At 38.1% G+C, this 20,647-nt stretch overlaps 1 protein-coding gene and 1 long non-coding RNA gene across 5 annotated transcripts; one reads left to right on the top strand and one right to left on the bottom strand.

Annotated features, from left to right (window-relative positions):
• Positions 1–1,848: 1,848 nt before the first annotated feature.
• On the bottom strand, positions 1,849–2,304 carry LOC111782331 (uncharacterized). The gene is made up of 2 exons (XR_002813088.2): positions 2,172–2,304; positions 1,849–2,066 (listed from the first exon to the last, which is right to left on the bottom strand). It is a non-coding gene; the product is annotated as an uncharacterized LOC111782331 (long non-coding RNA).
• On the top strand, positions 2,082–19,906 carry LOC111782329 (protein CHROMATIN REMODELING 4). 4 transcript variants are annotated; one of them, XM_087120030.1, is made up of 14 exons: positions 2,082–2,753; positions 4,471–4,519; positions 4,877–5,104; positions 5,274–5,375; positions 5,534–6,349; positions 7,929–8,036; positions 8,167–10,944; positions 11,598–11,755; positions 12,162–12,276; positions 12,899–12,984; positions 14,527–15,163; positions 15,265–17,576; positions 18,203–18,995; positions 19,460–19,906. In XM_087120030.1, the coding sequence occupies exons 3-12, from the start codon at positions 4,886–4,888 to the stop codon at positions 17,236–17,238; spliced, it is 6,993 nt and encodes a 2,330-aa protein (XP_086976156.1). In that variant the 5' UTR covers positions 2,082–2,753; positions 4,471–4,519; positions 4,877–4,885; the 3' UTR covers positions 17,239–17,576; positions 18,203–18,995; positions 19,460–19,906. The 4 variants fall into 4 exon arrangements, with proteins under 4 accessions (XP_086976156.1, XP_086976157.1, XP_086976155.1 ...); XM_087120031.1 differs by lacking the exon at positions 4,471–4,519 and having other exon boundaries at positions 12,902–12,984; XM_087120029.1 differs by lacking the exon at positions 4,471–4,519.
• The last annotated feature ends 741 nt before the right edge of the window (positions 19,907–20,647 follow it).

Raw genomic sequence — 20,647 nt, 5'->3', positions numbered from 1 at the left:
TTGTAATCGTATGCGAACAGATCATGGCTTAATTGATCTGATGTGGGATGTGCAAAGTGCAGTAAAGCTAGCATTTGGATGTCTCTTGTGGGCTTCTAATATGATATCATGTTCTATATATAATCTTTTGTCCATTACATCTAGCCAACTAATTTCTAACTTTTCCTCTTTTGGAGGATCTATGAGTTCTTTCTTCCCCTGTTTTAATGTACTCCTGCTATTTTTCTCTTCATTGAAACTAAACAACTTTCCACTTTTTTGGAGCATTGCCCCCTCCCTTTCTCTCTTTCTCTCTTACATTTTCTCCCTTTGTTCTAAAAATATGGAGAAGAATTACTGATTTAAGCTCTACCTTTATCTTCATAGGCATATGGCCGACAAAGAACTTAGTGGACAAACCTTACTTTCATTGTTGCATATTCTTAGTCTTGGCCTGAAAGTCATGATAACTTGATCGGCATGTATGGAACTATAGTCCCAGTATTATGGAAATGCTACATGTAGCCATTCGGGTTGCTGCGTATTTATTGAATCGCTTGAGGTACGTCTTTATTGGCTAAATATTTGTAATTTTGTGCTACGGACATATACATAATGGTACGGGGAACATATACAATCAATCCACCTGCTGCATATATGATTTCCACATAGATTTAATGACTAGAGACAACATCAATCTTTTAGCAATCAAGAAAAGACATGACAACTCAACTAGTAGCTTTCACATCAGTTCTTCTAGCTAACATTTTGGCTAATGGTGAGAATCAGGAGTATCAGTAGCTTAGCTACATGCTTCATTTCTCATGATAACATGTCTGGTTGTATTCACAAAAGAATCTGAAGTTGCATTCAAGAAAGAATGATGCTATGTTTCTCCCTGCTGACATCTTTTAGTCATTCAACAACTCTTGACAACAATTGAACAATCTAGGCTGCACTTATTTGTTTCTCCATAAGTTCCATGTTTGGTTTGAATTTCTTGGGATTCAAATCCCAGATCTATAATTCTTAGATCTGTTAACCCCTACTGTTGATTTCTTTAATCATTTTATATATATATATATATATATATATATGATCACAGAGGAGGTCAACTGACTTTGTTCTTGCCACCAGCACATTTATCCATAATCTTCCTTGTTTATGATGATTTTCCTGATACAATAGTATCAGTTGCAGTTGAAGAGAGGCAATCATGTAAGTTGAATTAGAACCAGATACGAGTTGTATTGTACCCACCCATCCACCCATCCACCCACCCTACTGATACTCGTTGTGGTTGAACTCAAACTAAGCGTAAGAGTTGATGAGCCATAATTAAGAGACAATTTGGTTACATCATGCTCTGAGTTGCAGCCATAATTAAGAGACAAAGTGGGAGGCTCTTATTTCCACATGTCAACTCAACTCACGTCGCTGCTCAGCAAAGCCTGGAAGCCTTGATGTTTCCAATTTCCTTCAACTCTGTGCTGAGGTTGTTGCACTGCAGGCCTTTGTAAATACTGTGGCTGTCCTTCGACAGGGCTGACGAGCATGGCCCAGCACTGCATTGGTGCAACAAATATCAATATGAATTTAAAACATTGCTATCAGCCGTCTCTCCTCATAATTCATCCAATCCTATCAAATATTTTAAGTTCAACTTTAATCCCCATCTAACATATTATTAACTTGAGAAAAAAAACGACAAGAACATATGTTGAAGTTTTGTCTAATATGTTCTTTCCTCGGGCCCGTTAATGGAAACAAATTTGATTAGAGCTCATGTTAACCCATTTGATTATATAGATTAAAAAAAAAAAATATATATATATATATATATATATATAAACACTAGATATTTCATGATTTTGCTCTCGAGATTTTAAAAAGCTAAGATAATTAATATGCTAATCCAGATTGTGGTGTTAAAAAAATAAGGGCAATTATATTTATTCAGTACAAGAGGAAAAGAAAGAAGCAACTATGTAGATGCCTCTCCCGAGTTAATCGGTGGGCTCAGTTTCAGATCAATCCATATGGATATGGCGGGAAAAGCGCCTCCTGCTCCAGCACGCGCTAGCTTCCTGCAAAAAAAAAAAAAAAAAAAAAAAAAAAAAAAGAATAAATAAAATAAATCGCGCGCCGCTACTTGTATTATCCGAGATAGACGATCTGGCACTGAAATGTACAAATTGGAAAGAAAAGGAGAGCGGAGGAATTGCAGGGAAGCAAATCGAAGAATGGAGGCGGAGATACAAAGAGGCTATGATTCTTCTTCATCATCATCTTCTTCTTCTTCTTCTTCTTCTTCTTCTTCCATATTCTCAGTGTTTCTCTGTGTTGTTGGGGAAAGAGAAGGGCTGAACCGAGGAAAAAGGAAAGTGCGCAACCTGAAGGCTGAAGCGAAGTGCGTAAAGGCTCTATGGATGGCACGTGGCGAGAATCCAGTGGTTTGGGTTCCTTGGAGGCTTCAACAGCAACAACCCAAAACCCAACGCCAACATATGCACAAAACAACCCACAATCACAATGTCAATCTCTCTCTCTTCTGCCATGTCAGAGTGTAACCCCGTCCTATGACCCCGGCGAATCCGTATTTCATTTCTCTGCTTCCCTTTCCTTAAACTCTCTCTCTCTCTCTTAATTCATCTCTCTCTTTGATTCCCTCTCTCTCATCCTCAACTTTCCGAGCCCTAACTCTCGAATCTCCTTACTCTCCTCCCACCCTCAATCACATACTAGCATGCTCTGTGTTCCCTTTTGATCCACAGGTATGCCTCCTGAGCTTCTTAATTTTTCTGGGTCAATGTCTTTTTTCCTTCAATTTAGTCATGTGTTGCCCAATATGAGTCGCTCTTTGTGGAATCGTGCAATTTCACCTTACCCCATGTCTTCTTTCTGACTACTTTGTGTAGATGGAGTGTTTGATTCCTGCAATGTATTTGTTCATAAACTTTTGATTGTTGTTCTAGTTGGTATTTTTGAAGGGTTTGCTAATTGGGGTTTTGACTATGGCATCATATTTAGTTACTGAATGGGGGTTCGGGGTTAGGTGTGTTAATTTCAGTACATGCTTAGGTTGCTAAGGTTTTATGAATTTTCACTTTTATCATTGTAGATAGTCTACATTTGCAGCATTGGGTGCTTGTGAGATTCTGGGCATGTCGTTTGCTTTACTTGACAGTAACATATATCAATGCAGTAGTTGGACTTCTTCTGGGTGATCTGCATATTGTTTTTCTTCTCAGCTTTTTAATTTCCTTCATTTAATGCACTCGTCACTTACACGTGTTACAGAGCATGTAGTTGATTTGTCCCTCATGCTCCATTTTGTTGATTGGGTTTATTTTCTTTAATATTGTTAGAATACATTTAATTTACTGCTTAACTAGTCTAGTCATGATCATGAACTGTGTTAGCACGCCGATGGGAGGAATTTCATATACTTTACATTTTTATTCCCACGACACACACATCACTTTTGCATAGGGAACTCTGAATCACAGCGTTATTATTCTGGATATAACTAGCATTTTGAGGCATCTTTTCAAGTATTGAATTCTTAGATTAAACTTCTCGTCAAAAGTTTAGTTCCATTTAATTTTATAGAGGTATAGCTCTATTGATGACTTGACTAGCGTTAAGTTCAAAGTAATAGTGGTTTCTGGATAATAATTTCCTTTTCTGATTAGAGAGGAGAAGTTTCACTTTTGTGGCCTATTTAAATAGCTTGACTTATATATTTTGGATCTTTAGGGCGTAAATAGTATTACGGTCAAAAGTTTGGTGGCAGACAGTAGTTGTGGGATCGGTAATATAAATAAATAATAAACTAAACTTAAACTTTGACTGTCCTTTATATTCAAGACCCAACCAGTCTTAGTCTTACTACACTACTATGAGTTGGCTTACTTTCATATGAACCAGTCTTAGTCTTACTACACTACTATGAGTTGGCTTACTTTCATATGGGCATATGAGAAGACTAGAGGGAATTTAGAGGAATTTGTCAAATCCCATGCCCGCCATATACCTAAGATAAAATCCTGTAAATTTCTTGATAGCTAAGTAGAGTCAAGTATGTGCAAGCTAGCTTGGATACTCACATTATTGAAAAAAGAACTATTGTTCATACTAGTTGTGTGAAATTTTTGCTGATATTGGTGAATAAGGTTCATAATAGACCTAGTGATGAGAGCAAAAGGTGCCTTTTTATGAGAGGTAGGGTAACTCTTGTCCTTTCAGTCTTGGACACTTTACCTCTTACTTTACCTTTTGTAAGGTAGCTCAAGGGATTGGAAAGAAATGGGGAATTTCTTGCAAGAAGGTGATATAAAGGAATGAGAGATCTTATAGTGAATCAAAATTTGGTTGTTGGGTTTTTATTTTAAAGGTGGGTTTGGGATTGACATTTGGGAATTGAACTTTTTTATTTTTACATGATCATATTCGTGTTCTTATAAATTAGGCTGTCTTTGGATGTGATAGATTGAAGGAAGTATGGATTCACATCAATTGATGAGTTAAAAACATTCAGGTATATCCGTCTGTTTCTGTTGAAATGAAAGAGTGCCTTAGATATAAATGCAAAAAGGAACAATTACTTGGTCTCTTGTTCTTCAGCTTTTTCATAAAAGAAAGTGATATAATGTTAGTATCTGTAAGTTACAGTGGATATTATTGCTATTGTTCAAAAATGGCGTTGGAGTAGGTTGATATGGAGGCTTTTGTTTTATATGAAAATGAATATATTATTGAAGTGTAAGTGACTATGTTTTTGAGATGCTCTGCTGAACATCAACTTAACAGCAACTGCGTTTTCTAGATGCTCTGCCTGCTTGACTTTTGTGCCAACTCATGATGTGGTACATGTGTTTTTTTTTTCGAGACTCAGGGTTAAGGTATGAAGGAGGATGAATCATCAAGTAGTAAAGTTATTAGTAGAAATTGGGTCATGAAACGCAAAAGGAGAAAGATTCCTACTGCTACTGACTTTCCCACTAAAAGGGAAGACAATTCACTTGCGATAGAATCCCCTCGGAGCGTTTCTTTGGCTAAAGGGAAGGTGAAAAGTGAAGTATGTCGCAACCAGTTTTCATCCAAGAAGAAAGGAAATGATGGGGTGAGTTCCTTTTTGTCTGACTAGAATAGCTCCATTAGTCTTTTGTTTGCATGTTTCAGGTAATGTTCTAGCATGCATCATTCGATCTTTTCCAACTATTTATGCTAATATTAGGCCATGGATGCACTTGCTTCTCCAAGTTGAATATGCTTGTTATTTGTTGATCCAGTATTTCTTTGAATGCGTGGTCTGTGATCTTGGTGGTAACTTGTTATGCTGTGATAGCTGTCCAAGGACCTACCATCTTCAGTGTCTTAATCCACCCCTTAAGGTTTGTTGATTCAATCTTTAATTTGCTACTGGGACAGACATTTACTCTTTCTGCTACTGGCCATTCAAATAATTGTTTTGCCTAGATTTTCTATTTTTTTAAAACAAGGTTTGCAATGCTCTGGTCTAACTTTTGCATGAATCTGATATTTATTGAAGCGGATCCCCATGGGTAAGTGGCTTTGCCCAAGCTGCAATCAGAAGAATGATTTACCATTACATACCACAAGCTATTTAGACCCCATATCTAAGCGAGCAAGAACAAAAGTAGTTGGTGCAAAATGTAAAAATGGAATTAAGTCTGCTGACACTGTGAAAGTGTCCCAGATATTTGGAAGTTCCATTCTTGCCAAGAAGAGATCTTCCATCAGGAGAAAATCAATATTGGCTAATAAAGTAAAGAGTTTTGGAAGGAAATCAGCCACCTCCAATGTAGACGTGTCTTGTAGTGCCAAGCTAAGTCATCCATCGGATGGTAATACTGAAACAAGTGTATCTTCTCCTGCCAACGTTGATGATGAAAAGTTATGCAATGCATCTCCATCAAACTCTCAAACAGAAGAGAAGTCGGTTCCTGCTGTTCTGGAGGCTATATCTCATTCAAAAGCAGAAAAATTAGAGCCATGTGATGAGGTTCCTGATAAGAATCCTGATATGCTTGAAATCAAGCTTGGAGTTTCTTGTGAGGATGCATCTCCGAGTAAGAACCTTGTTCTTGCAGTCAGTGCTGCGATGAAGCAAACAAGAAAAAGGAAAAAAAAGATCAATAAAAATGTTGGTCAGCAGAAGCATAAAAATGGAAAGGCAACATGTGTAGCTAGCACTTCAAAAAAACTTGGATGCAAAGTAGATGCTCCTAGTCCTGGAAATAGTAAATCAGTACGGAAACATAAACATGTTGACCATGACATACCTACTTCCTCTTCGAAGGAAGAGATTGGGACTAAGAATTCAGATCTTGAGAGAAAAGATGAGGTACCTCTAATACTCTCATCTCTTCATTTGTGCTTCTTAGGATGTCTTATGCATGAACAACAAGTTTACTGGAGTTCGACATTTTTCTGTTTTCTCAGCTACCTACGACCTCACACTCCATTGTTTCTTTTTTATGCAGTGAATATATTTTTTTTCTCCGTCAAATGCTTCTTTTCTCCTGTTAAATCCACCATAGTGGATATATTTGATTGATGTAGGGCCACATGCTAGTTTAACGTAACATTAGTAATTACTTTGTTTAGGCCACCTACTTTGTTGAATAACATTTTGCTGTGATGAATATGACACTGGTTCCTGTGTGTTTGTGAGAGATGTAGAGAGTGAGTTGAGTGTATTTAAAGCACCTCTTACTTCTGCTTCACATATCTAAAGGACAGTGGTCAATGTGCTTGAAAAATATCCAACTAATTTTCTCTAGTAGGTTTTTTTTTTTTTTTTTTCTGGTTCAACCACATGTAGGGTTTGGGTTTCGATCTTTTGGTCAGGATATACGCCTTAAGTAGTTGAGTTATACACAGGTTGACGTGTTTCTCTCTCTCACCTTTTTTTATTTTATTTTATTTTATTATTATTATAAACAAAACTTTTTCATTGATGTAGTGAAGTGACCATACGTGAGCGTAGGATTCTCATTAGAATTTTATGGGAAGACCCCCAATTTAGTACAAAATGAATGTTCAAATGAATACCAATATGAAACTGGAATTCAGCCAAATTCGAAACTTCCTCCCTACTCCACTCATTGATCTTAAAGAATTGGTGGGTTGTTTGAATATTATTAGTAATTGGGATTGTTTCTTCTCTAATGTGGGTAGGGTGAGTTACTTGCAATCTGGTTTATAGTATGGTTCTTGTGAGAGAGTTGGTTTTTGCTTTATTTTGTTCAGGTAAAGCTTTGTAAGATTTTGTACTCTACTAGTCGAGACTTTTGAAGAATAGCCAACCACTATTTGGATCACAAATCTCCCGTGTTCACTCATGATTTTGGCTGTTCCTTGGCTTGTTGGGATTTTATGAAGTTTAGTTTAATGAATTATCTCCCAACAGGAGCATTATCCAGACATCTTTTAATTGATTCCTCAACATAACTTAAAGAAATTTATAGCATGTCTTCTTGGAGTCCAATTCTAAAATTCAAGTTTATATTTGGCTCTTGGATTTGAGAGGTTCAAAACTTGTAACATTTTGTGACAGATATGGCTGCATAATTCTGCCATTCTGTGTATTTATTTGGGTGTGTTGACAGACCATTTGTTCATATATTGAAGCTTTGCTTGTAAGGTTGATTGGATATTTTATGTTTGTTTTTATCTTTGCTGGAAATTTGCCAAGATCACTTAATTAATTGTTGAGTTGGTAATTTTGGTGGAAGGGTGTCTAAGAAGGGAGGAATTTCTGCTGAAAATTTGCAGCTTCAACAATTTATTGGAATTGAGACTTTCCGGTACTTTTTGTGGAAAGAAATAAAAGAAATTTTTAGCATGAACCTGAGCAAATATTATCAATTGATATTGAGCAAATATTACCAATTTGGACCTAAGCACATTTTTTATTGCAGAGACTTCTTCATGATGACAAAGATAAGTTGGTCGAGCTTGATAAAGTAACAAATCATGTAGATGCCATGTTGGTATGTGAAAATGGATTGGATGGTGGGACTTTACAGGTAAACTATAATGCTTCTAAAAGCGAAATTCTATCTGTTTCAATGGTAGAATTCCTTGCTCTTTCAGGTTTCTAAAGTAACAAACTGTCATGCTCTCATTTGTTTGGTTTTTTCTGGGCGAACTTCTCAGGTTGATCGAGTTTTAGGGTGTCGTGTTCATGGTAGTAGTGAGGAATCTTTATATTTACCCGAGATAGCTGTTAATGATCATCCAGACAATCTTCTAAATCTAGAAGAAGCCAGAGAAACAGGGGACAAATCTGCATTTGATGATGTTCATGTCTTAGTAGTTGGAACAGAAAATGTCATAAAGGCTCAAGAGAGTGTAGGTCCAAGTGGTGATATGGAAGAAAGCTTGAAGAGAGATACAAAGAAAGATAAAATACAGGCATATAGAAGATCTGTGAACAAAAAATTAAAGAAAGATATGGCCTTGGACATATTGAGCAAGGGCAATATTGGTTGCTGTACTACAACCATGAACACTAAAAGTCAAGATGAAGCTTCTGCAACGTTAGAAGATCAGGGTTCAACAATTGAAAATGCCGTCTCAGAGGAGAATGTTGATATCAGCTTGAGAAGTTCTGATGGAAATGATGTCTTAAAAGTGTGTGAAAAGATTGTTTCTTTTGGAACCAATAATATAATAGAAGGTGATTCAGAAGTAGGTGTCGGTAGCATTGCCAAAAATAAAATTGTGGATTCCTTGTTACCTGATACTGCATGTAGGAATGCTGAGACCACCATACATTATGAATTTCTAGTGAAGTGGGTTGGTAAGTCTCATATTCATAATAGCTGGATTCCTGAATCTCATCTGAAAGTTTTAGCAAAGAGAAAACTTGAAAATTACAAGGCAAAATATGGGACTGCTGTCATTAATATATGTGAGGAACGATGGAAGCAGCCTCAGCGAGTGATTGCTCTTCGTTCTTGCAAGGATGGGGCCCATGAAGCATTTATAAAATGGAGTGGCCTTCCTTATGATGAATGCACTTGGGAAAAATTAGAAGAACCTTTTCTAGAAGAATCTCCACATCTGATCCAACTGTTCAATGATTTTGAGCAGCAAACAATTGAAAAGGACACTTCCAAGGAAAACTTACCTAGGAAATATGGTGATTCACAGTCTGAGATAGCTACTCTTACTGAGCAACCTAAGGAACTTCAAGGGGGTTCATTGTTTCCTCATCAACTTGAAGCTCTCAACTGGCTGAGGAAATGCTGGTACAAGTCAAAAAATGTAATACTTGCTGATGAGATGGGTCTTGGAAAAACAGTATCAGCTTGTGCTTTAATTTCATCATTATATTTTGAGTTTAAAGCAAGACTCCCTTGTTTAGTCTTGGTCCCGCTGTCCACAATGCCTAATTGGCTTTCTGAATTTTCTTTATGGGCCCCACATTTGAATGTTGTGGAATACCATGGAGGTGCAAAGGCAAGAGCAACTATCCGTCAGTATGAATGGCATGCTAGCAATCCAAGTCAGTCAAATAAGAAAACCGTCTCCTTTAAATTTAATGTTCTTTTGACTACGTATGAAATGGTTCTAGTTGATTCTTCTTATCTTCGTGGGGTTCCCTGGGAAGTACTTGTGGTAGATGAAGGCCACCGTTTGAAGAATTCTGGAAGTAAGCTTTTCAGCTTGCTTAATACATTTTCTTTCCAACATCGTGTTCTGTTGACTGGTACACCTCTGCAGAACAACCTGAGTGAGATGTATAACTTACTTAATTTCTTGCAGCCAGCTTCATTTCCTTCTTTATCGTCATTTGAGGAGAAGTTTTATGACCTTAAAACTGCTGAAAAGGTTGAAGAACTGAAAAAACTTGTTGCTCCACATATGCTTCGAAGGCTTAAAAAGGATGCTATGCAAAATATTCCTCCTAAGACTGAAAGAATGGTTCCTGTTGAGCTATCATCCATCCAAGCTGAATATTATCGTGCAATGCTGACAAAAAACTATCAGATACTAAGGAATATTGGAAAGGGTGTTGCACAACAGTCCATGCTAAATATTGTGATGCAATTACGAAAAGTCTGCAATCACCCATATCTTATACCAGGCACTGAGCCTGAATCTGGTTCTGTAGAGTTCCTTCATGAAATGCGGATAAAAGCTTCAGCTAAGTTGACGTTGTTGCATTCTATGCTCAAGATTTTACATAAGGAGGGTCATAGAGTTCTACTATTTTCCCAGATGACTAAGCTTCTTGATATTCTTGAAGATTACTTGACCATAGAATTTGGACCTAAGACATATGAGAGAGTAGATGGCTCTGTTTCAGTGGCAGATCGTCAAGCTGCAATTACGCGCTTTAACCAAGATAAGAGTCGATTTGTTTTCCTATTATCAACACGCTCTTGTGGTCTTGGTATTAACTTGGCAACTGCTGACACTGTTATTATTTATGATTCTGATTTTAATCCGCATGCTGATATCCAAGCTATGAATCGGGCACATCGAATCGGTCAATCAAACAGACTTTTGGTATACCGGCTTGTAGTTCGTGCTAGCGTTGAAGAGCGCATTTTGCAGCTTGCTAAGAAGAAATTGATGCTTGATCAGCTTTTTGTTAACAAGTCAGGGTCACAAAAGGAAGTAGAAGATATTCTGAAATGGGGTACGGAAGAATTATTTAGGGATTCAACCATCACTAGTGAGAAGGACACAGTTGAAAATAGTTGTAATAACAAGGATGGGGCAGTGACAGATATGGAGCATAAGCATAAGAAGAGGACTGGTTCCCTGGGGGACGTCTACAAGGATAAATGTACTGATAGTGGCAATAAGATTGTTTGGGATGAAAATGCAATTTTCAGATTGCTAGACCGTTCAAACCTTCAGTCTGACGCAACTGAAATTGCTGAAGCTGATACAGAGAATGATATGCTTGGCTCCGTCAAGGTTATAATTTTTCTTATGCTGGCTAAATTTTATATATATATTCGGTTCTTTATTGCTTGTTAAAATCTTAACTAGTTGTTGCACAGCAAAAGAGGGGAGAGGATTAAAAGACCTGCATCTTCCTTTTTAGTTTGATGCATTTGTCTGGTGGTAACAAATTACATATCTAATGACTTATGGAACCCTGGGGATTATGATGCTTGAAAAATGTATTCAATTGGCTCGTATTAGGAAAGCTGATGTATATTTAGCTCACAAGAGACTCTGATTCAGACTGGAAAAAATTTTAAATGTTTTTGTTATGAATGTTTACTTCATTCATTTTTAACAGTTTGAGCTGAAGTTGAGGTGTGGTGAAACAATCTCTATATTGAATGTAACGAAGTACGATGTAGTATTATACTGTTTCATAGTTTGGTTCATTTGCAATGCCAAGAATGAACAAAACGGATTGATATATCTTTTTTTGGTGGCCTTCCATCTTGAGTTCAGGCTGATACATTGAAACAAAAAAATGGCAACTCCAGGTAGCTTTTAGGAATTAGGGTCCATGAGCTCAACATGTGGAATAATACGTATCTATTGACTACTACATCAAAGAAATTCAGAGTATATTTTTGCTGTTGTTAATATCCAATTTTTATTCCCATCAGTCTGTCGATTGGAATGATGAACCTGCAGAAGAACAAGGAGTAGCTGAATTACCCACTGCTGTAACCGATGATATTTGTACAGAAAATTCAGGAAGGAAAGTGGACAATGGGCTGACAGATGCTGAGGAAAATGAATGGGACAGACTTTTGAGGATCAGGTAAAAACTTTTTTGTTGAGGTTTCTCAACTCTGCCTATTAGTCTTAGCACGCTTGATTTGAAAACGTATAACATAATTCAATAAGAATATACGAGAAATGTTTATTAAAATAGAAATGAGGATGGTAGCTAGTATCTTGAAATCTATTGACCTATTGCTGTCTATTTTAACAAGCTGGAGTGAGTTAATTTGCTTACATGTTTCATTTAGTGAAAATGCATTATAGAATAGTGAAGTAATATTGGAAGGAGAAGCCTGTTTGTGGGGTTAGTTAGAAGTCTTTTAATATTGGTTTATGATAGGAATAGTGTAAGGTATCAACTTTGAAGGTTGAATCATGATGGTCCTGAAGCATATTGATGGAAAATGGTAACTTTTGTTTAACATTGCTTCTTTTGGATGTAGATGGGAGAACTATCAGAGTGAGGAGGAAGCAGCTCTTGGCCGTGGGAAACGCCTCCGTAAAGCTGTTTCTTACAGGGAAGCATATGCTCCTCATCCTTGTGAAACATTGAGTGAGGTACTTCCGTATCCCTGGTTTTCTGTAAGCCCTTGTCTTTAGTCAGTGTGCATAGTACCCATATACGGTCATTTTATTGTTCTTGATATCAAAGATAAATATGAGTAATACCTTCTTGCTGTTGTTTTTTTGAGACTAGTTCTGTCATTTGATATATTTCTTTTACTCTTTAGTAAACTCTCAACTTTGGTTGTACTTCCGTCCATGATCACCTCCCCCCCCCAACACGACACACCCATATATAAGTTTCATTGATCCTCATTATCTCTACATATTTTTCTTGTGATTTTTAAGTTGGAGCTGTATGATATACTTAGTTACTTCTAATACTTGTTATTTGAGAGCCAAATGATATTACTTGGAAAAATTGTTGTCGGATTTCCTTTATATCTTTTGTAACATCGGTTGTGTACTAGGGGAGGAGAACCAACCCCACAGCTTAGGGGGTTGACTGATTTGCAACTGTCATCCATACATCTCAAAATATTTTACGAGAAGTGACAAATTTCTTAGTTTGGAGTCCGACTATTAATCTTCTTTAATTTCTTGAGACAAAGTAAACTTGTTACTCTGTTTTATCTTCTTCATTACATGCATAATCATCATTGTTAACTTTTTAAAGCAGAGTGGTGGTGAAGAAGAAAGAGAACAGGGACAGGAGCCAGAGAGGGAATACACACCAGCAGGGCGTGCTTTGAAAGAAAAATTGTAAGTTCACATTTTCTCAAGTATGAAAATACAGGAGCTGGATGGATAGCCTTAATAAAAATGTTATTAAATGGTTATTAGCTGAATAGAATGTACAAGTAATTGCAAAGTACAACTTTTCTTCTTTAATTGTGAAGTTATCCAAATGTCATTTTTTTATGGTGAATCTTATTGAAAGAATCTCATTACACGGTCTAAGCCTTCTCAAAAATCAATTTTAAAAATGACCACTTCCTTTTTACCACGCCTATATTCCTCAATGACCTCGTTAGTAACCAACACTTGATCCACAATTTTCCTTCTAGCATGAATGGACCCTTGAGATAGTGCAAGAAATGAGAAGAGATTAATGGTCAAAACAAACTTGGAGTGAAGACTAAAAAGAGATGGAAAAAGGAACTTCCTGAAACAGAACAAAAAATTCCAAAAGATGCAAAAAAAAAAAATTAAACCTATATTTATAGTAAAGATCGGTAGAAATATATATGGTAGATATTTCATAAAGATTAAATAAACCTATATTTAGTCAACAGAAACCCACTTCCTTCATTCTCTGTATTCTCTCTTGGTGCACATACAGTCATCAATAAAACCTTTAGCCAATATTCCTCCTTGAATTTTCTCTCTCCTATTCTTTGTGTTCGTCTTGTATCCTATTAGAAACTTCCCAATTAAGGAAAATATCTTCAAGGAGAATTTTGAAAAGATTTGGGAAGCGTTAAGCTTGACAACATACCAACCAATTCCTGGGATTACTTTTAAAAAATTGGTTGATTTCGCTCCCACCATAATTCAGAAATAATTGCTTTAATTGCATTGACCCTTAAAAGATAGGTCAGGAAGGAATGCAAGGACCAATGAGTAAGTGAGAGTATTGCACTTAGAATCGATGTGGAAGATCCATGGATGCTGAAGAAGTTAAAAGGCTTGTACCAACAGGATAAGGAAAAAGAACACTCAAATAACAAGATACCCGTCTCTGAATCCGAGCAACATAAAGGGCACCGGGTAGGTATTAAAGAAGAAGGGATCTTTCACTGTAACACATCCGAAGAATTGGAACCTTTAGTGGTTCTACCTTCCGAAGATCTTTCAAAAGATCATCTAGTGACGTTGAAATCCCCCACCCATGCACCGGGAATATCTCAGTAAACACTTGTCACCAGGTTAACGTATCTTAACTCTTTCACCTTTCTCACTCTTTCTCTCATACAACTCCCTGAAAAGCCTCCAGAGTTCCCAATTATCTAGGAAGAAAGCCATTGAAATGCCATCTGGCTCAAAAGTTTTCTCTCTCTCAAAACCAAATCTCACCTCTCCAATTTTCTCCAAAGAGAAGGAAGTTTCTAGATCACTTGTATTCTCTTCTGAAATGGGGCACCAATCAAGGGCATCCAGAAACGGCCTTGTAGAGATGGATGGACAGTAAAAGGAAGAAAACAAACGTTACAATTTGTGGAAATTGCTTGATTGGATGTGCAAGCTCTCAATACCTACAATGTTGACTTTTACAGCCTTATTTACTTTTATTTTGATGAACAGTGCTAAGCTACGAGCAAGACAAAAAGAACGGCTTGCTAAAAGAAACGCAATGGAAGAATCCTTCCTTCGTGAGGGAGTGACTCTACATGGGTCACTCCTTCACCCTCAGTATCCTCACATCAATGCGGCAGATTCAGATCAAGCACCAGGATCATTAGAAACTAATAAAGAGAGGACTGCAGTATTTATCTTGGAGGATGACAAACTTGTCCAGTCAGCAGATGCTCCAAAGAGCCAGATCAATTCAACCTCGAGGCTGGGAAGAATTTCAAGGCACACAATTAGCAGTAAATTAGATCTTGCTGTTGGTCCAATAGAGTATTCGTCCGCTGATAATTGTCCTCCAAGCCATCATTTTCTGGGCACCAGTCATGCAAACTCAGTCCCGATCAACTTGTTGCCGGTTCTTGGACTTTGTGCTCCTAATGCTAATCAGCATGAGACATCACGTAAAAGCTTGTCAAGATCAAATTGTAAGCAGAGCCGAACCGAAGCTGGACCTGATTTTCCATTTAAATTATCCCCTTGCTCTGGTACTTTAAGTGGCACTGATATTGGTGGTGCTGAGGCTATGCCAGACAAAGAATTGCCGACTTCATCAGTAGAACGCTTGCAGGGCCATCTTTTATTTGCTCAGGTGAATTTTGTATCATTTTCTGTTCAGTTTGTGGATGGCTTTCTCTATTGAGTATACTTCAGAATTTCCTGATATTTAGAAAGTCCATCTCTGATTTACAGGAAAATATGACGACCCACAATTTTCCCTTTGATGAGAAAATGCTGCCCAGATATCCAATCCCATTGAAGAACTTGCCTAGTTCACGGCTTAACTTCTTATCAAATCTGTCCCTGGATAGCAGAGTTGAAGCCATTAATGGCTGTCTTCCAACCATACCTTTACTACCCAGTTTTAAATTTCCTTCCCTAGATGTTATGAGGGGAAATCAACAAGATGAGGAGGAGGCTTCCTCCTTGGGTTTGGGACAGATGCTTCCAGCATTTTCGACGTTTCCTGAGAATCATAAGAAGGTGCTTGAAAACATAATGATGAGGACTGGATCTGGATCTGCCAACTACTTCAGAAGGAAACCAAAAGGAGATGGTTGGTCAGACGATGAACTTGATTTTCTTTGGATTGGTGTCCGTAGGCATGGAAAGGGAAACTGGGATGCCATGCTTAAAGATCCTAGATTGAAATTCTCAAGGTACAAAACTTCAGAAGATTTATCATCCAGGTGGGAGGAGGAGCAACTAAAGATTTTGGATGGGCCAGCTTGTCAGGTGCCAAAATCAGCACAGCAGAGTAGATTACAGACATCTTCTCCATTTCCAAGTCTCCCTGATGGGATGATGACACGGGCTCTGCATGGAAGTAGACTAGTTACAGGATCAAAATTTCATACCCATCTAACAGATATCAAACTGGGTCTCGGTGATCTCGTACCTAAACTACCTCGATTTGAAGCATCAGATCGGCTTGGTTTGCAAAATGAGCAACTTGCAAATATACCAACCTGGAACCATGACAAATATCACACATATGTTCCAGGAGAATCTTCGGCAGGAGCTTCTGATCGATCAGGGATAAATTCAGACATACCTGTTGGAAACCCTTTTATGTTCAATCCTTTGGGAACTAGTCGCTTGGGTTCTTCGGGTTTAAACAGCTCACATAGCTCTGATAGACAGGGAAAGGAGAATGATGAACCTGGTCTTGATAACTCCGGGATGTTGCCTAATCTTTTGGATGGATCTTGGAAACTATTTGGTGAATCACCAAACAATTTTGAGAATGGTTCAGGACTGCTGCCTGATCCCAGCGAAGGGATCAGTGTAGCAAATTTGAAAGAAGTAACAGATGGTAATTCTTCAAAGGGCAAACTACCCCATTGGCTAAGAGAAGCTGTAAAAGTTTCTTCCAAGCCTTCAGACTCTAACCTGCCTCCTACTGTGTCAGCAGTTGCACAATCAGTTCGCTTGCTATATGGGGAAGACAAATTTATTACCATTCCCCCATTTGTGAATCCAGGTCCAGCTCCCTCTTTACCTAAAGATCCAAGGCGGAGTCTAAAGAAGAAAAGAAAAAGGAAATCGGTTATTTTCAGACAATCCCCACCAGATGTAGGAAGCAGCCAAAAGGAGGAGCTTGACGGTGGGCCTGTCCAAGGCGATGCTACCGTTTCTTGCTCCATCTCATTGGTCTCACCACTTCCCATGAATCCACAGCCACAGGAAATGGCAGGAACTTCAAGGTTTCCAGGTCTGGAATCTGACATCAGCGTACCTGCTCTAAACTTGAACATGAATCCATCATCCTCAACCCTGCACACGAACCAGCAGAAGAAAACAAGCATGGGACTGTCCCCATCACCGGAAGTTCTTAAGTTAGTTGGGTCTTGCGTCACTCCCAGCTCACATAGGTCATCTTTATCAGGGAACTTGAACTCAAGTCTCCTTGAAAAGCTCCCCCTATCAACTTCTCATGAGCCAGAAGAGCTCTTGGGTACCAAAGGTTTGTCGGGAAAGAGTAAAAAACAGAGGTTATCATTCAATTCGTTAGATGTGTACAATGAAGACAGACCAAATTCCCCTGGAAGTGATGAGTTGAGTGAGACACAATCGGACCCCTCAAGAAGCCAAAGACCTGATGGGGAAGAAATATCATCTGAAGGGACTGTGTCCAATTGTCAAACGAGGGACAAAGAGTTATAGTTGTAATAAGGTGTAGCAGTATAGTCATTTTTTAGTGCTGCGGGAGGCTGTATGTGAATGTGCTTGAATTTTTGTAGGCATTCTCCAATGAGTTAAATGCTGCATTGGGGAATGTAGGGTTACTATTAGCATATCTTGTGTAAAGCTTATTGGAAGAGAAATGTGAAATATGGTTCTGTTTGCCACTCCTTAAAGCACAAGCACTGAAGTGTTCCTGATTCTTTGTAATTGTAGGACTGTATCCTTCCTTCCTTGGAAACGACCAAAATGGGGTCGCTCGTAATAAGTGAATTGATGATGACTCTCCGCCTCTCCGCCTCTCCGCCTCTCCGGTACAGGTATTTTCTTCTACTCCCATCCCTCTTCATCTTTTTGGCAATTATACTATACTTGAAGATTACAAGAATCCTGGCACACTGCCCAACAAATAATGCTATTTCCTACTAAATTAATGATCCAAATATCTGAAGCTTTTAGCATTTCAAAGATGGATAGAAATTGCATCACTTGAAAATGAAGAAAGAATAGCAGCACCCAAATCCTTAAAATACATGAACCCTAATTTACGGAAATTCTCAGACCATTAGGGGGGTTGAATACTTTAATCTCATATTTTCTTTATACAAAAAATATTTGCCTCCATCCATTCCGGGATTTTGCCAACCACTTCCCTTTACTTTCCTCTCTCCCAAAACCATCTAATTCCAATCTATCCTTCTCTTTTTTAAAGAAGAAACTATGTCAACCAAAAGTAACGAGATCATAATTGGAAGGAACTCTGACAAATTCTTATTCTTCTCTCTATTACTCCTTTATTCATCCCCATCCGTTAAGATCTTTGTGAACCTCACTCTCCCTAAGCTACAATTATAGATTTACTTATTTCACAGGAGAAACCATTGGATAGAAATTATCTTAATTCGTTCTTAATGTGTTTTTTCCCTCTCTGGAATTCTTGAACCAGGTATATTTTTATATATAAATCAAAATCACCCTAATGTTGCATACAAGTTAAAGATCGGTTAAGAAAGAGGAAAGAAAAATGCTAGGGATAGAGATCGCGCTAGCGAGAAGCAGTGACTGTTCCATCAGGAGCAGGACGAGAAACAGTTCCTGGATTGGACGCGAATCTCGAGGAGAAAGCGCAGAACTGATAGTAGTGCTCATCTAACAAACTTCCGCACCCGCTGGTGTCGAAGTTGAGAGAGTAGCTCAAAGGATCGTAGCGGCATTGGAAGTTGCTGCTGCTCTCTCCAGTTGTGCTACAGAGTACTCTGCCGCGTTTCTTCAGTTTGCGCAACAGTTTGGCGATGCGGTTGCAGTGCGAGGAGGATACCTTTGTGGCGAGCGAAGTTGCAGTTACGGCGCCGGTGGCAGAGGATGTGCTAGTTTTGGCGGCGGCAGAGGAGTTCTTTGGCCACCAGAGAAGCCACATTTGCGCCATGTGAGTTGGAGTTGAAGATGAAGATGAAGATGCCGGTTCCGTGGCAGTTGCAGAGCAAAGAGCGGTGAAATGTGGAAAGTGGAAGGCGATTGAGATGAGATGATTGGCGAGCAATTTGAGTATGAAGACTGTGGTAGTTTATTTATGTAGAGAAGTGGGAGTGTGGGTTGCACGCGTATATGAGAGCGCGTGAGGGTGAACTGTGTCGTTGGATCTCAGCGTGATTGTGAAAGATAAAAAGAAAAAGAAAAGGGTTGCCTCCTTTTCTTACTCTCTGTGGGAAGCCATGCGTCCCCCACGTGATCCAGCAGTGGTAAACCCTAATTCCCATTTGCTCCCCTTTTCTGCATATTTCTTTTTCTTTTTCTTTTTCTTTTCTTTTTCTTTTTCTTTTTTCCTAAAACAATAAATTAATTTAATAATAATATTGATTACTTAGGATGATGGAAGAGGGCAAATGATTTGAGTGAGAGTGAGACAAGATGCCCACGCTACTCCTCCCTTGCATTACTTCCCATTTCATTGCCTTTTGTTTTGTAGGCCCCTACTTTTTCTTCTTTTTCTTCCCTTTTCTTCCTTTTTCTTCCTTTTTCTTCCTTTTTCTTCCTTTTCCTTATATATATAATATACCCCCTCCATATTTCCTAAAATAATATAAAATAAAATTGTAAAAACATATGCAACCATGATTGGTTTACATTTATTTTTATTATTTCATTGCCTTTTCTTTTCTACCTGATGATGATTGGTTTCCATGTTCAACTCCACTAGGCATAGGCATGAATTCTTGGGAGTGGATCAGGAACCCCCGAGCAACTATTCCCTTGTTGTGCATGCGAATGTTGTGCCTGCGACGCAGGTATTTCATCATTTATAGAAATGAAAAAAGTTTATTATCTGTGAATAAGCAAGCAAAAGGAAAGGTATGGTTGCATTGGATTTTGGATCCAAATTCAGTTGCCCAATATTATACTAACACATGATTTTCTGGTTTCTGTTTATTATTCCTAACCATGTGCAAACCACGTGCCCTCTGAACCGCCCTAAGCTTTCATTATTTGTTTTAATTTTCTATCTTTTTATTATATTAAAAATACATAAATGGGATGAGAGGGGAAAACACAAGGGAAGATCATTGGGGAAACAAGTTTGACCGAGGCATGTGCCTATCCTTGGAATCTAAAAAATCTTCTATTTATTTATTTATTTATATATTTATATATTCTTTTTAAATACCACTTAGCTCCAATCAACTTGCCTTCCATAAAGTTTGCTTAAAATATGCAATTATATATTTTCATTTTATTGTTTTTTTTTTTTTTTTTTATAACAAAGATAGTGTTAAGTACTAAAATTTGTATTTATTTATATATATATATATATTCTATTTTAACTAACTTGGACTCACTCGTCTACATAAAGTTTAAAAGTCCAAGGGAAGAAAGAGAACGATGGAGAGAAAAGAGTAATTAAAAATAAATAAATAAATAAATAATTCATGGGTTTCGGGCTTAGGAAACCAAGTTCCTAAACCCTTGTTCGTCTAAACGCCCATTTATAGTTGAACTGGGCCCAGCCTTTTATAGTTGAACTCGACCCAGCCTTTCATAGTTGAACTGGGCCCAGCCTTTAATAGTTGAATAAGGTCCGGGCTTTATAGTTGAATCGGGCCGAGCCATTTATAGTTGAACGGCCCAGTCTTATATAGTTGAATTGGGCCCAGCCTTTATAGTTGCATTGGGCCCAGCCTTTATAGTTGAATTGGGCCCAGCCTTATAGTTGAAATCGGCGCCGCGCATTTGTAGTTGAATTGGGCCCGGCCTTTATAGTTGAACTGGGCCGAACATTTCTAGTTGAGTTGGGCCCAGCCATTTAGAGTTGTATTGGGCCGAGCCATTTATAGTTTAATTGGGCCCATCCACTTAGAGTTGTTTTGGGCCGAGCATTTATAGTTGTATTGGGCCG

This window comes from Cucurbita pepo, chromosome 19 (assembly GCF_057944985.1).
Source record: "Cucurbita pepo subsp. pepo isolate OVF chromosome 19, ASM5794498v1, whole genome shotgun sequence".
NCBI classification, from domain to species: Eukaryota; Viridiplantae; Streptophyta; class Magnoliopsida; order Cucurbitales; family Cucurbitaceae; genus Cucurbita; species Cucurbita pepo.
This window is presented reverse-complemented; position numbering and strand designations above follow the sequence as displayed.

What these genes read in the sequence shown, in the direction of transcription:
- LOC111782329 (XM_087120029.1), top strand. Translation starts at nt 4,886, where the DNA reads ATGAAGGAGGATGAATCATCAAGTAGTAAAGTTATTAGTAGAAATTGG. An exon ending in AGAAGAAAGGAAATGATGGG is followed by an intron (nt 5,105 to 5,273) that starts GTGAGTTCCTTT and finishes TTGTTGATCCAG; the next exon opens with TATTTCTTTGAATGCGTGGT. An exon ending in GTCTTAATCCACCCCTTAAG is followed by an intron (nt 5,376 to 5,533) that starts GTTTGTTGATTC and finishes TATTTATTGAAG; the next exon opens with CGGATCCCCATGGGTAAGTG.